Raw genomic sequence first — 17320 nt, 5'->3', positions numbered from 1 at the left:
GGAAGTAAAACTTGGAAATGTCCTGAATGTGGTGATCATTACAGTAGTAAAGCCAGTCTTAGACGCCATCTTCGAATTCATGATCTATATAGACCTTATTTTTGCCCAGTTTGTGACAAGACTTTTGTTCAGAAAATAACTTTAAAAGTTCATATGAGGTTACATTCTGGTGATAAGCCCCATGTTTGTAGTGTTTGTAATAGGTCTTTTGCCCAGAAGAGTAACATGGAAACCCATCTCAGACGTCATCTTGGTCAAAGACCTTACAAATGTAGTTTATGTAACAAAGGATTCAGTGATAAAGGTAGTTTGGGTGAACACAACAAAACACATACTGGAGAACAACCTTATGTATGTCCTATCTGTAAAAAAGCATTCAGTCAGAGAGCTAACATGAGGACACATATGAGACGACATAAAGATGATCGACCCTATGCCTGTAGTAAATGTAATAAAATGTTTAAGAATAAAGATGGTTATTGGAAACATATAACTGCTGTCCACAAAGATACAACACTTAAAGCTGATATTCCAAATCTTCAAACATTAGAATATTATAGACAGGCTTTAGATAAAGAACCATCTGATCCTGAGGATGAAGATTCAAAAGAAGAAGTTGAAATTGAGGAGATACCAGAAGAAGATCATGAGGAAGTTCTGATGCTGATTGATGAAAATGAGAGTGAAGAGACTCAAGATAGCAAGGAATCTGTTGTAGTTGAAACAATTGAAAATGAAGTTGTGTCCAATGCTGAAACGGAAGCAGCAGCTTCATCAATAACTGAAAAATCAACAGCATCACCACCAGTAAAAGAATCTCTAGAAACAAAAGAAATTGTTGTAAAAACTGAGAGTATCAAACCAACAACAGTGTCTACCACAACCACTACCACAAACTACTCAGCTATACTTAGTTCACTAACATCAAAAGTCTCAAATTCGCCAAAAATTCAACCTGGTAATGTTCCTCTAACATTTGTTAGAAACGGTAATCAATTCTCTTTTGTACGTCCCAGTACTATTTTTACTAGACCAGTTGCTGTAATGACAAAATCGGAAGTCAACAAGCCTTCAACAGAGCTGAAAGGGACTGGGCAAGTTCCTATTTCATCAGTTAGTTCAGTTAGCCCATCAATCATTATTCGTCCAGGATTGACAAGAACTCCAATCAGAGCTACTACTCCAGTTTTGCATCAAGCAACTTCTCTCAATCCAGCAGTTCCGTCTAGTCCTATAATAGCTCCTATAACCACATTGCTAAGTAAAGGAGTTGCTTCAGTGAATCCTTCTCCAATTGTTAAAGGAAATCCAGTTATAAGCAAGGTTGGTCCAGTAATTCAAACAGAGCGTGTAACAGTTTGTAAATCATCTCCACCAGAGGGTTATATATCAGTTAATTTGATTGGTAGTGATGGTAAACCAATGGGTTCAAGATACATGAATCCTAAAGATTTAGGACTGACTGTGAGTGTGGAAAAATCTAATGTCACCAAGTTTCAGCTTTCATCAATATCTGATGAGAAAAACATTGTAACCTCAACCATAGTCACTGATCCTTACAGTGGTAAAGCTGTCACAATTAAACCTAAAGATGTTTCTCCTTCAGCTACACCACAGTCTCTGGGAGCTGGTTCTGTTACTGTCATTCCTCAACACCCAGTCACACCTATGACCAATATTAAAATAGCTCCTAAATCAGTATTAACATCCTCAATAAGTTCATCTCCCCAAGCCAAAACTATTTTTGTGAATTCTACAGACGCAAATGTAGGTTCTAGAGCCGTGATACTTGACATGGCTTCCCAAAATCCAAGCCAATCTATGATTCCTGTTTCTTTACCATCTACTTCATTTTCTCAAAGCAAACCAACTCCTAAGAAATCCACATTAATCAAAACACCCACCACAAAAGCCAGTTTGAAATACTTAGTGAATGCATCAACATTGAAATCTGTAGCTGAGAAATGTAAGGCATCTGTTTTATTGAATGCAGCTTCCCAATCACCAACTGTTAAATCTTTACTGAAATCACCACCACTTTCTCATGCTGATATATCTCAAATTGAAGAAATCAAGAATTTACAGCAATCTACACAAGCTATTGAAGTAAATGACAAGACAGAAGTTGAAACAGCCATTTCACATATAACATCACCAGATGTAGCTACACAAAACACAACAACTGTTTCAGAGACTAAACCTCTGACAACTCAAAAGATCTATTTGATTAAGGATAGTGAATTTGAGAAGTTTATTTCAAGAGATAGTATCAGAGCTGCTGATGCTGTGTCAGATAACACTACTTCAGTTACTACTGTTATCAAAACAGAGAACAACCCAGGAGAAGAACAAGAGGAAGCTAAAACTGAATCTATTGAAGTTATGGTAGGTGGTAAAATAGAAAATGTCACAATACCATTAACATAACATACTGTCAGAATTTGCATGATCTGATATCTGTATTTACCTGTATTTATAATCTTCAAGGTAATTCATAATTGTAATAAATATGGGCACTGTTCAGTTAATTAAAGAGCATGGGTTAAACACTGCTATCCTACTTATTTTCTTCACCAAAGAACACCATACATGTGCTTCTTTACATATAAGGACACTTGAAAACTGAGAAAGAAAATAAATTCATTGTATTTGGTGATATAACACATATTAGTAAATAGTAATATCCCAAAATTGTGTCATTAATAAAACAAACTGTCAGTATCAGCATTTAGAATAGTACAGCCATAAAATGACATCAAAAATATGTTGATACTTTCACCATGTAAACAGTACTATTACAGTTGTTAAGTTAGTGGATACAAATTTAAATGTAAAATACTGTTATTGTTATATTACTTTGTTGAATTGTAAATACTATTGAGCATGGTACATATTATTGTTTGTTTATAAAGGAATGTACAAGGGGTACAATCTATTACTATCAATATCTATTTATGTTGTGAGTATAATTCCTTACATGGTAAATTTCACACATTAATTACTGTGACTTTGAAATAAATTTTTTAGAACCAAGCCCTGATTTCTTTGCAGAAATTGATATTAGACACTGTTAAATATTTTTTTTAGAAATCACAGACCAATTGAATTAAAAGAGCTACATCTTGTATATTCCTTTCGTGTTAATATTTGATGCCATCAGGTCTATTTAGTGCTTGTAAGTCTTGTGACAGTCATTGTTCATGTTTTATAGTGTAAAGCATCTTGACATTACAATATATTTGTATATTATGTTTTAAGCAGTGTAGTAGCAATAATTTTTTGCTTAAACTGAATTTTGTAAATAGCATCAAACCCTACAGAAGACAGCCAATCAAGCTTGATCCTGATGCAGTTTATCTCTTATGTTTAAAGTAGCTTAATATATTAATGTCTTTAAACATTGAACAACTTGAAAGTCAAATAGGGCCTCAACTATGTATTGTTTTCTGAACAAATGCATCTATATTTAAGTGTTCATGAATTCACAGGTTTTCAGAAAATGTCTATAAAAATTTGAATTTAACAAAATAAGTACTCCTGTAATCATGTTGCAACTTTATACTTCATGTCATTTCATTGTTTTTTGTATTAAAATTGAAATCTTTTTCTTTTTTGCATAGCTTCTAATTTATCTAAATTATACAGAGCCAGGGAATTTCCATTTGTCTTGGTATCCAAATTCGTCAGAACCGTCTCAAATGATAAACATAATAATGTATATTTCTTTAGCAGCCTAATTTTAAGGTGTAAATGCCAATCGGCCACCCTAATGCATAAAAGAATGAAAAAAGAGTATTCAACTAAAATGAACTCTGTTCCATGGGCCTCTAAAGAGAGTTATCATCTTTTCATGTGAGGTAAAAAATGAAGAATTTGTCAAAAAAAAAAACACCAAAAAAAAAATAAAAATAAATGCGTAGTCATAATTTATTCAGTAACTATTATAAAGAAGGCATCAATCAATATTTAGTTAAAGATAAAAACAATATATGTTATTTTATCACAGGTTCTTAATACATTAATAAATTTATAAATTATAAATAAAAAAATAAAAATAAAATGTTATATATGTATATACCTGATACTTCTATTTCTAAACAAAATAAATTACTCTGAATCTTAAACCTAACATAACAATACAATATAAACTAGAAATATTTCTATTTCAAAAGGAGCACAATCATTTAAACATTTTTTTTTATCCCATAAGGAGTTATTTTCAGCTATCCATATCACTTTTCAGAATGATATGCATGTTTAATTCATCTGTATATGTGAAACAAGCAAATGAAACAACAGTCTTATTATCTGGGTCATAATTAACATTCTGTGTAACATTCTTTCATGTGATATTTAACCGTAATGGTGTCATAGGTTCCTTACATGTTGAAATCAGACGTTTCCTTCTAAAAAGTGACACAGATAACTGAAATTGACAACTCAAAAGAGGACTAAATCCGTTTAATATCTATAGCACTAATCAAAAAAATATCAGGTTTTATTTATATTATAGTATTGACTTGTTTCTTAGAAAAATAAAAAAATCTTGAAACCTTAATCTTACTGTATGAGTTTCAAGTTACCAAACACTTAATTTCTAACATAAAATTTGGGTTATGACGTCATAAATTTTAAAGATTAATAATTCTCGACTCATGCACCACATTATTTTAATTATTAATTTAAAACATCTGAAAGCATGTCCTAAATATAATATAAACTTTGATAATTAAATTAATAATAGGATAATAACATTTAACAAGCTATAAAATTATTTAACACTAAGTAATGTTTGAAGGAATTCCTTATAACATATTTTACCAGTAAGATTAGAATCAAACTGAGAAAACAAATGATATAAGTCTTCCTCACTGCCATCTATATTACACTGTTTTAAACATTTCTTAAAATCTTCCACCTCTAAATAACCATCATTATTTGAATCTATTTTACGGAAAGCTCTTCTCAGATTTTGCCATTCTCTTAAAAGCTGAAAAAATTGAAAAAATTCTTAATTAATACAATGAGTCATACTATCTTGAATTTGGTCATTTATGAGAAAGGCTTTTCATTTATTGCCTTTGACTTTAACAAAATACGATTTAGTGAAACCATGTATTTTTCAGCAATGATTTGTGCCTTATTAATCAATAGTTATCACTAAAAAATTGACTTGTATGCAATTATTGTAGTTTAGGCTGCCATGAAATTTGCTGCTGTGTAGGATACTACTGTATAGTTTAAATGCTCTACAAATTTTAACAGCACTATATCTAGATTAAAACCAAGTTTACTAGTTTGATCAACATACATTTAGAATGAGAAACAGGTTCAAATTGTATTAGTTTTCTCTAATATCTAGTTTGTTATTTAGTTCTAACCTAACCATTTTTAACTAGAAAATTATTTTTTAATATAAAAACTGGGTTAAAACTGCCAACCATATGTCAAACCTATTCTAAGACCAAAAATAAAAACTTAAGATTCAGTAAGTTCAAATATATCTATAGGAAAATTTGAATTTCTTTGAAATACTATCAAATCTATTTCATAACCTAAATATATATATTCGGTTAAATTCTACAGTTTTCAAAACAAATTTTAATCATTTTGTAATAAGCTAAAGTGTTAATTTATGCTTTGATATTGTTTTATGTCAAACCTTTTGTCTCATATTATTCAGAGCTTTATCAACATTAAATTTATTATAGACTTCACTTTCTTGTGGCTGGAATAAGTAATTTTATCAAAAATATAAATTGGAAGACATCACTGTTTCAAGATAGATTGGAACACATCACTGTTTCAAGATAGATTGGAACACATCACTGTTTCAAGATAGATTGGAACACATCACTGTTTCAAGATAGATTGTGCAAAAATTAAAAATATTAGTATGACATTTACCTGTAAGCTATGTTTTGTATAGACAATATATTTTTCAGTCTATTGAGCTGTTGAATAAATTGAATTCCATTTCACAGGAATCAACTTTGCAATAAATAGAACAACTAAATTATACTAAAACAAGTTTGTGATTGCAAATTGTAATATATACTGATGGATATAGGCCTTTTGGCTGACTAATAGAGAATCTATAATTTCTTGCCAGCATCCATGCTTTTTTGTAATAATGGATAATTATGATGACATGAATAATAAAGAAAAATAGATTTACCTTCCTTACAAAATTTGGACTGATTTCAGTTGCCTCTTGAAAGAATTCAAAATCTGTGTTATTTGGGTAGAAAGCTTCTAAAAATGATATATAGTGGAATCTACCATTTCCGTGTAAATCAAATTGGTCTAATATTTCTTTCATTTCATCATTAGTTAAACCAAATTTTAGCTGCACCATTATTCCCTGTTTAAGAAAAATAACTTCAACCTGTACATAGTGTGGTAATTAAGGTCTGTTAATCTTGTTAACCTTGTGCTTCTGTTTGTAAAGGAGAACATCAGTGGCAGAGCCAAGTTTACGACCAAGTCGGGGTGAAATATCTGAGGTTGTCAAACCTATTCATGAGATTTTGCCTTTTTTGCCTACATCTTGCCCGAAAAACTTGTTTTTGGAACTGCAAGATGATATTTCCATGAATGACAATATAAACTCAAATAATATAACTTACCCTCATTTCCATGTAACCTATATTAGAATAACCATATTTATCTAATTTTACAAAGTTTTGCTGTAGTTTTTCCCAGTTTTTGGTGACCTAAAATACATTTTATACATGAATCATCTGTTGAAAATTATAACTATAAATAACACAACATTTAGGTCAGCAGGTTCTTTGTTCACACGTTGAAGGCTGCAATCCAGACTAAATGACTTTTTATTTCCTCTTGAATTCAAGTGTTTCCTTTCTTAATATCTAATGGGAAAAAAATTGTATTTCCTTTGATTACCAAGAAACAACTGGAGAAAAAAACAAAATTCTTGACAATTGAAAATCTGAGATATTCATACACAATTACAGAAGACAGTATTATGGTATCTGGAATATTAAAGATGGAAACTCACAAATGGCTGGATTTTTTTCATGATTTCTTTACGTTTTTGGAGTCTAGAGGTATCTGTTTGTAGTGGTAATGATTTGGCACTTTGTGGACGGTTAAAGTTTGGAGCTGATTGGGGTCGTTTCTGGCGGCTATCTCTGCGCTGTCTCTGTATTTGTCTGGCTCTGTCAATCATTTCATTATTATCATCTACAAAATAAACACGCTTGGGAATGAAATATATTAATAAGATTCATGCAATCAGACATGTTTCCTAGGAATGGACAGTACTGCTTAAAATATAAAATTATTCTTAACCGATGTAACAAGCAATTAGATTAAAAACGAGCAACTCAGATAAAATCATTTACCTGTAGCATATGGTGGTGCAGGTCCCCATGCTGTTCTATTACCAGTACAATTAAATTGTTGTATTAAAGCACTATAAGCTAACATTCCATCTGGAGCTAGTTTCATTGTTCCCCATAGTTGATCTAGTTCAGGCTGTTCTAATATCAAACCAGTTCTATACAAATATAAGAATATACTACAGTGTCAGTAGTTGATTGTCTATTGTGTCCACAAACTGGTTTTTAGGTCTCTAGATATGATACCAAAACACCTGTGGCTATAATGTTGGTAGATCTTAATCCAGATAGTGTATTTTATCTATAGTCAAAACTTTGTTATCAAAGTTATGTGTAAGTTAAAGATAACTAATATTTTGGAAGTAAAAAAAGGAGTAGACATGAAATTCCCTTTGTAAAACTGCCTTCTTTTCACACTCCATTGACATAGCCCCTCAAGAACAGGATAATGGAATTGGGTCTTCAGTGTAATTTTGTTGTTGAAGACATTTGGTAGGGTTCTCAGCACCCATGATTTTAGTGTGACTTAAAGTAGTTTTTGATCATCTCTACAGATCTCTGTTGAAATATTGTAGACAATGAATCAAATAAAATTTGACCTTATTAAACTTACAATCTTAATAAAGCACCAAACTGCCATTTTGTCATTCTTCCTGTCATTTTTCTATCCATATCTTTAAAATGCTAAAAATAATGAAATCTCTTATATCAATTTCAATGTAAATACCTCATTCCCTGAGTGCAATATTTAAATAAAAGTTTTAATCCCTGCTTTAATGGTAGCCTACTACTGACATACAATGCCCATCTTCATTAGCCAACATGGTGCAGAAAAGTAGGAAGTAAAAATCATTCATTTCATTTCTTTTCATTTCACTGGCGTACAATGAGACAAGCCTTTTGAATCAATTCTTATACTTACTTTATCAAAAGTATGGAATTTAGTTCTGAGAATTTCATCTATCTTTCTGTGGATCTGGAAATAGAAAGGAATAATTACAATTTCTAAACTATGTTGCTACAGAATAGTTGTGGTATATATTTATCTATAGTTTAAATTGTTAATTCATAAAATTATGTTACTTCTTACCTCATGTAATCTTCGAGTTTTTTCATCTGTATCATCTTTGTCTTTAACTTTCATCATATAGGATGCCATATGTCTTAATCTCTTAATTACATCATCTTCTTCTTTACTTTTCATTGTGGTTTGTTTTAAATATTTAGGTGACACTCCAAACTGTTCAGAACTCCATGATCTTGGTCTAAAAAAGTTGCATGATTTTAGTTTGTAAATATATGTACATTACCAAGCTGTCACTGGTTAAGCTTACTTTTATTCTATACATTTCCAAATTTTTTAACTGTTTGGATTGTTTTGATTCCTTCAAATGAAGAATAATTTTCTAGCTCAGAATACATGCATTTTGCTTAGATAATGTGATATATATATGGCTGAACAGATATTTTTTTCAAATGTCTGTTATAGATCAAAGGTATTATAGTTAGAAGAAAAACAACTTCAAAACTGACTTACTTCAGTTTGGATCATTTCGGATCTAAAAGTCACCAGAACTGAGAGTATTCAAAGCTGACAGCAGTCATATAGGTCATTTGACAGTCTTGTGATATTTACAGTTTAAAGATATAACCATTTTAGATATAAATGAGAATCAGATGAAAAAGTATGGTGACAAATTTATAGCTTTTAGAATATGACTAACTTACTCATTCTGAAATTTATCTAAGAAACGAGGATAAACAACTTCACCATTAGTTATATCTAAATCTTTCTGTAAATTTCTCCATTGTTGATCAGTGAGACTTCCTCCTAGGTTATTTTCTATCACTTTTCTAAATGAACCTTCGCTAATTCTACCCTCATTTGATGTATCACTTTGTCTGAAAAAATTAGTAAAACATTATTATGAGTTTTAAGAACAATGTTGTTTTGTTGATGTTGCCTTAAGAAACTGACTAAAATGCTGATTTGTGATCCAGGTTTGACATTTTGACAAAATATTATTGTATTTGAATAGTTGCAAATGCATTCTGTCTCATTCAAAACACCCATCTATTTCTATACTTCAAATATAATTTTGTAAGACTCATATTTAGAAAAACCCTAATATAATAGTTTTATGATTTCAATGACTTTAATCCTGTTTTTCGATGATCAGATTATTTGATCAATTAGCCAGTAATAGATGAGATCACCAACAGATATCTTAGTAGAAATCTTAAAGGTTTTATCTTTCCTGCAATTAAGACATTAAGACAAATTGTTAATTTCTAGTTTAAATAGTTTGTTATCAATAAAACTTATAAAGTTAAAATGATATAATATTTTACCTGAAACCATTCACTAGGTTCAGATAATCACCATGTAAATGTTCTACTACAGCTGATTCTATTTTCTCTATTTTCTCTATTTTATTGGTGTTATTTTTGACTGAGCTGGATCTCTGAACGCTATAAGAAGGATCATTAAAAAATTATAGCCTATCATGAAAACAAACTTTTGTTTTTATTTGAACTCGGTGGATGCATGCTGATTTTGTCAATGAAAACTCAAAATAATGGTTGTTAATAAGAAATCTTTCATATCAAGAGAACAAATAATGTGAAACTTACATTGTATTATTATTAGCTAAGATATCACCCAATATTTCATTATTTTCTCTATTCTGATATTTCATTAAGAAATCTTTATATCTAATCTGTCCTCTTACAGTTCTCACACCAACACTGAAATATATAGATAAAATGAAATATCATAATCTATTTTTTCAAACAAGATGGTCAAATCCTAACTTAGCTATTGCTTGACAATGAATTCTAAAGAAGATAAACTTCTTAAATATGTTTCCAGCAATAATTTAATAAAATGGTTTCATCAAATACATATTTATTTAGGTACTCAGTATTATTTCAAAAGAGTATACTTTAATATGAACAATATGAACTGAAATCAATACCAACCTTCTAAGGAACACCTCTAACTCAGTAGCTGCTATTGGGAATCCAAACTCTTTAAGAACTCTTCTGAAATCTATTTTAGATATCAGACCATCATCCAAATAATCAAATAACTGGAAGGCTTCTAACATAACACTGTATGGTTCCTCATACTGAAACAAAAATTTAGGCATAATAATATGAACAGATTTTTTCTAAATTTCTCCTCTGCAAGATCCCTTCAAATTTTTAGCTCATATGTATTAACACTTCCATATGGAAGACTTTACATATTCATAATATGTCATTGAAACAGGGAATTGTCCGAAATTGGGGGAATTAAATGATAAAAAATGATATTTAAATTTAAAGTGTTAAACTGAAAATGTTATCAGAAATTAATATTTACCTTAGAATAAAGAGTATTGAGAATATTTTCAGATTTGATTTCTTTCTGCTGTGTAGATTTTTGTTGCCGTGTGATTTTGACATTAGCTTTTTCTCTTGATGTTGGAACAGGAGGTTTTCTATTGTTTAATTTCTGCCGTCTTTGTTTAACCTTAGGGTCATTGGTATGTTCTTGTTTCATTTTAGTTTCTTGTTTTTCTTCCGAACTTTCATCTTCAGTTTCATAATTATAACTTGTCCGGACGACATCTTGTACTAAACCATTACATTCCTCGGTGGTCCATGATGTGACAATTTCAGCATTGTGTTTTTTACGAGAAGTATTTCGCTGACTATTTGATGTTGTTGTAGTTGTAGTTGTTATTTTGGGCTGACCAATTGGTGTCAATCCAATTATTTTATAAAACTCTTTTGTATAGACTCCCCCACAATTATCTCTGTCAAATCTAAAATCAAATATAAAGTCAACACAGTTATTTCTTTCAAATCTACATTAAATATAAACTCAACACAGTTATCTCTGTCAAATCTACATTAATAATAACCTAAACACAGGTATTTCTGTCAAATCTACATTAAATATAAACACAACACAGTTATCTTTGTCAATTCTACATTAAATATAAATTTAACACAGTTATTTTTGTCAAATCTACATCAAATATAAACTCAACACAGTTATCTCTGTCAAATATACATTAAATATAAACTCAACACAGTTATCTCTGTCAAATATACATTAAATATAAACTCAACACGGTTATTTCTGTCAAATAACATTAAATATAAACTCAACACAGTTATCTCTGTCAAATATACATTAAATATAAACCCAACACAGTTATCTTAGTCAATTCTACATTAAATATAGACTCAACACAGTTATTTCTGTCAAATATACATTAAATATAAACTCAACACAGTTATCTCTGTCAAATATACATTAAATATAAACTCAACACAGTTATCTTAGTCAATTCTACATTAAATATAATCTCAACCCAGTTATCTTAGTCAATTCTTTATTAAATATAAACTCAACCCAGTTATCTTAGTCAATTCTTCATTAAATATAAACTCCACAAAGTTATTTCTGTCAAATCTACATCAAATATAAACTCAACACAGTTATCTCTGTCAAATATACATTAAATATAAACTCAATACAGTTATCTCTGTCATATCTACATTAAATATAAACTCAACACAGTTATCTTAGTCAATTCTTCATTAAATATAAACTCAACAAATTTATTTCTGTCAAATCTACATCAAATATAAACTCAACACAGTTATCTCTGTCAAATATACATTAAATATAAACTCAATACAGTTATCTCTGTCAAATCTACATTAATTATAAACACAACACAGTTATCTTTGTCAATTCTACATTAAATATGAATTCAACACAGTTATCTCTGTCAAATATATATTAAATATAAACTCAACCCAGTTATCTCTGTCAAATCTACATTAATTATAACCTAAACACAGTTATTTCTGTCAAATATATATTAAATATAAACACAACACAGTAATCTCTGTCAAATTTACATTAAATATAAACACGGTTATCTCTGTCAAATCTACATCAAATTAAATTAAATTAATATTTATTAATTAATACATCTTGCTATACACCATAGTCAAAATCTGATACTGATATTTTTTAAATAATATAGATTACATCTTACCTAGACCATAGTTTCTCAAACTCTGTGTTAGTCAGATGTACTTCTAATTGAGCCAGAGCTTCTCTTAATTGTGGTGCTAAAATCATTCCTTCTTTAGCAAAACAGGCTGTTGGGAATATGTCTCTTATATTTACTTGACTGTGAAAGAAAATTTAAAACTTACTTTAAACAAACTGTCAATTAATTGAAATAATAATTATAACTTTATTATAAAATAGAATGAGAATATTTAGGTTTTAAGCAACATAATTTATTTAATTCATTTGTGACTAAAGTCTAAAGACTGTTTTGAACATAAGTCAAAACTTTTCTGTTTTAGTTCAGTGAAATTATGGTATCTTTGAAATTATCATTAAAACAAGAAGCTGTTCTTACCCAGTGTTCAGTTTGTCCCGTAACAGAGCAGCTACATAAGGTGCTGAATGATAGGGATATAAGTACATATTATCTAAGTTACGTAGATTATCTTCTGGATACATGGCACGGCGTAATTCCTGTGTTTCTAATTTCTGAGCTGGTATCACCCATTGTCTCTTAACTGTCTAAAATAGGAAATACATAATGCATTTTTTTCTGTTATCTGCTGCTAAAATATAAACTAATTATTAAACGAATATACATAAAATGTATAAATGAAACGATTCATACCTCATTATCTTGAAAACATTTGACAAATTCATTAAATGATATAAACTTATGATTCTCCAAATCTATTCTTTCTAGAAATCTTTCATATTGTTCTTTTGTAACATAACCACATAAGTTACATGTAACTCGATATAGTGCATCTCTGAAATAGAATATATTGTTTTAAAGAAAAAGAAAAGCAAGCATTCAATTTAAAACACATTTTCTTGCCCACACTTATAAGTGACACTTGCTCTACACTGCCCTACACTGCTAGGATGGATGATGTGCCACTTTCATCTGTAGGCCTATAGTACAAATTCTATAGATGCACTCTCAAGACATTACACTATCCTGCCAGACTTTACAAGGCTTAATAACAAATTAAAACAAACAACTGAGTGCCACCTCAATTGTTACTATATTTAGATCATCAAATTTAGTTAGTGATGCTGAGGACTTGTTCTCTTACCTGGTGATGTTGCCCTTGCCTAGTGGATCATTAGCTTTAAACATGTGTCTCACACCATAAAATCCTGTTGTTAATTTATCTCTTACTTTATCTACCAGCTGAAATAAGCAAACAAATTGTACCTTCTGGGCCCTATTTCCTACCAGACTAGAACGGTTCGGACAATACATATTTAGGAACAAGGAAATGCTGAAAGTTGCGAAATGTCATTCCAAATTCAAGCAGCATTCACTTCTTTTCAATAAAAGACATACCTCTGTTCCTGGGGTTCCCTTTAGAAGTGTTGGTTGGCGATTAACATATTTATAACCTGGTTTCTGGTAATCTGAAATGGACAAGGGCATTGTTATAAGATTGAAGGTCATTGGTTTTGATTTGATTATAGAGATGTTCGTTGTAAGGTATGTAGGGTTGCTGTTACTTTCCTTGATGTGATAGCATTGTGTACAGGTTTAAAGTTAGGGAGTGGAAAATTGGTTATCATACTGTTGATCAAGTTACGGCATAATCCACAATGTTCCATGCTGCATAACAATGCAATTTAAATTACATTATTTCAGTTCATTTACAATAGATTTGAAATGCAACAACCGTTATATACTCTTGAGACACGATCTTACATTCCTAATTACTTAATCAATTCCTTCTTTTAATCAATAAAAAGTAATAAGTCTGATTACCTAATGGCCAGTGTAGAAGTCGAGAATCATCATTCATATAATATCTTCTGTCCTCACCAACTCTATCTACCTGTCCTTTATCTACAAACGATATGGTCTTCTCTCTTCTTAATACTGGTGTGGACACACCACGAACTGATAAATCTCCACATGGTTCCCTACCCGACATTGGATGTGGAATAGTTGGTACACTTGGTGTCCGAAACATTGGTGACCACGGTCGATTCCTTAAAGATGATATCGCCATATTTGGTAAATATCCTTATTATCCCTGTCTGACTATATTGTATATGTAAACTTAATGAAAATACCCTACATTTACTCAAGCTATTAGCGTTGCTCGGCAATCAGTACACAAACAGTAATAGTTTTACCACATAAAGAACCTACATCCTAACATCAGTCTAACTACCTAAATATCGATTACTATTTCCACTACACGTAGATTCCACTCAGGTAAAAATATTGGAAAATCAGGGAAATTTCTCGGCTCCAGTAAGAAATATGGTTGACAATGACATAAATAAACAGTACATAGTAACTGGGGGTACTGTATTGACTGTTGATAATACTAGATATTATAGGTATATGCCTATAGATAAGGTTCATTTATAGTAGTAATCATTGTTAAGGTACAATATGGTATTCTTATCACGTCTACATTACTATACTCAAAACTAACATTCTTTAATTGTTATTTTATATTTCTATTCACACATTTATATATACCTTGGTTATGGAACATGAATTACAAATTGTCCTTTTTTTTTTACCTTCGCCACGTATCAATATATTAGTCAAACTGGTTCTACTTCATTTAGATATTCCTTCGTAATTTGCAGCTAAATTAAATGTAAACAAAATATCACATTCAGAAATAATTTGTAGGGTTAATTTGTTAATCTATGTTTGTGTTAAGATTATTCCTAATAGGGCCTACTAAGATAATCAGATAATCTTTCCGAGCTTTTCCTTAGCGTGTGCATGTATGGGCATGTTTGAGGTATAATAAAATATCAATTAGTAATAGTAGGACTAATAATATAGGCCTATTCTGTTCTATTTTAGTTTATCCTCCATTCAAAACTGCCCAGAAATGTTGCAAGCTTGAATTTGTCGTTATTCAGTTAATTCTAATTCTATTAAAGACTTTATCTTGACAATCGGCTACACGCTTGTTAATGTGTTCCCGTTTAGTTCTCATAACTCGAGTTGCTTCCCTTCTACTATAAAAATGATCTTGATGTGGGAGTAGGTATCAATTTACTTAAAATATTTTGAAATATCTATTCATCCTATGGAAAAACATGAATAGCATAAATTGTGTACAAAGATGTGCATCAAAATAAGACAAGTTTTTAACAATTCTTGAAGCCTGTCTCATACCCCACCCTCCTTAAATATAATTTAACAGTAAGGTAAAAGAGACATAACTTATTGTAAAATATTGTATCATTAGCCGATTGCCGTGATGTTTATGGTAAACGCACTGGCTATTTGCACCGACACGATGCTTGTTCTCTATGACTGCTAACAACGGTACGGATAAGAAGCGTGAAGCCATTTTGATTGTCAAGAATGATATTAAGTGACTTTGTAAGGGTTAGGTAGGGATGGTCATATGTTTTTTAATGCCAGTTTTTGTACCAGCCTATTGTAAATTACTTGCATTAGGTTTTGCACTTTTAATGATAAAATATCATAACGTCATTGCTCGAGGTTGTTGGAATTGAACGTTTGCCTAACTTCTTTCTCCCATATGATTTAGATTTTTGTCCACCTTTCTGATGTTTTGAAACATTGAATTATTTATTTCATAGTTATGCAGAAAAGCACCATTCTGCTCTGTGATTTGACTGGTTTTCATTATTACTTAAAGATGATATACAAGGATGCGAATTTCCAACGGTCCAATATTTTCGTTCGCTATTATCGAGTTGTTTTTCATGAGTTTAGAGAGAAAAGTACATCGAGTGAACGACCGTCATACATCCGTCACAGTCTTATCCATCATATTATGCTCGTTTATCAGATGTATATCATAGAGTGTGAAGATGAGTCTTGATGTTATTGAATTATATTGTGTAGGTAGACCATGTTGTTAGTTGTTGAAAATATAATTAGACAGTATAGCAATATTGACTAACTCAGACAAACCATGAAATATTTACACTTTTTATGATATAATTTCCCTTTCATACAAGTTTTTACTGGATTAGTAATTACATTGATCTAACAGAGTGTGGCTGTTTTAAGAGTAATATTTGAAGAGTTCGCTACGAATTGATTTTACCAATAACTAATAAAACCTACCGACATTACCATTAGTTGGTATGTAAATATTACAGTAGTCAGAGATTTCAATCAAGTTCAGTGTCAAACATTTTCTCGATCATATTCTCCATGAACTGTTAATGGTGTATATGTGTTGGGGAAATTATTTAGAATTTGGTGTTTGCCTCATTTAAATCCTATTAATCATCTCGTCTATCAAATTATAGTTGATTGTTAACCCCAGTTTGATTCTTCCTTACAATGAAAAGGAATTAAAGTGGTTTGTGTTATATTGGAAACGCTTCTATGATTTCAGTGATTTCTAGAGTTGGCTAGAGAAAACCCTGTTATTACTCTCAGTCGATATTCTCATCTGGTTTCTCACAAAGTAATTTGTCAGCAGTGAACACTATCAAGTCTCCAATTGAGTAATCAATGAAAAATGACCTTTATAACAACTCAAAAACCTTTCAATGTTGACATGAAGTCATAGATTAAATACGAGATGATGTATTACTTTATTACTAGAAATTTGGTTTTAAAAGATTACAACCTCAAAAGAACAAATTGAGATAGAATAGTCGATATATGGAACTCGTCAGAGTGGAGCCATAGGAATTGAAATAATATTCTAGTTTGATTTTGTTTAAAATGTTGAAGTATTCATCTCTGGAGGTTTGCACAAATCGTACTCCCACATTTTTACGGTTTTAATCACTTAAACCTGGTAAACCTATTAGATGAATGGGTTCTTTATGTGAAGATTTAATCACGGGACAGTGGCGTTTCTACAGCGGAATGGTGGAGGTTTAGGAAGGTAGCCCCCCCCCCCCCCCC

At 30.7% G+C, this 17320-nt stretch overlaps 2 protein-coding genes across 2 annotated transcripts; one reads left to right on the top strand and one right to left on the bottom strand.

The window, feature by feature from the left end:
- Nucleotides 1-492, top strand: LOTGIDRAFT_85378 (hypothetical protein; the record flags this gene model as incomplete). Its single annotated transcript, XM_009057660.1, has 1 exon — nucleotides 1-492. A coding segment is annotated over one exon (492 nt), but the record flags the coding sequence as incomplete, so codon positions are not given.
- Nucleotides 493-3897: 3405 nt separating this feature from the next.
- Nucleotides 3898-14597, bottom strand: LOTGIDRAFT_232762 (hypothetical protein). The gene is made up of 19 exons (XM_009057808.1): nucleotides 14210-14597; nucleotides 13784-13854; nucleotides 13530-13627; nucleotides 13079-13220; nucleotides 12806-12972; nucleotides 12431-12568; nucleotides 10735-11179; nucleotides 10350-10498; nucleotides 10002-10115; nucleotides 9720-9839; nucleotides 9096-9269; nucleotides 8458-8632; nucleotides 8290-8343; nucleotides 7981-8051; nucleotides 7371-7525; nucleotides 7025-7209; nucleotides 6630-6716; nucleotides 6179-6364; nucleotides 3898-4990 (listed from the first exon to the last, which is right to left on the bottom strand). The coding sequence occupies exons 1-19, from the start codon at nucleotides 14454-14456 to the stop codon at nucleotides 4772-4774; spliced, it is 2997 nt and encodes a 998-aa protein (XP_009056056.1). The 5' UTR covers nucleotides 14457-14597; the 3' UTR covers nucleotides 3898-4771.
- Nucleotides 14598-17320: the final 2723 nt, after the last annotated feature.

Source organism: Lottia gigantea, assembly GCF_000327385.1.
Source record: "Lottia gigantea unplaced genomic scaffold LOTGIsca_31, whole genome shotgun sequence".
Taxonomy (NCBI): Eukaryota; Metazoa; Mollusca; class Gastropoda; family Lottiidae; genus Lottia; species Lottia gigantea.
The sequence above is the reverse complement of the archived record's forward strand: the minus strand, read 5'-3'. Positions and strand labels throughout refer to the sequence as shown.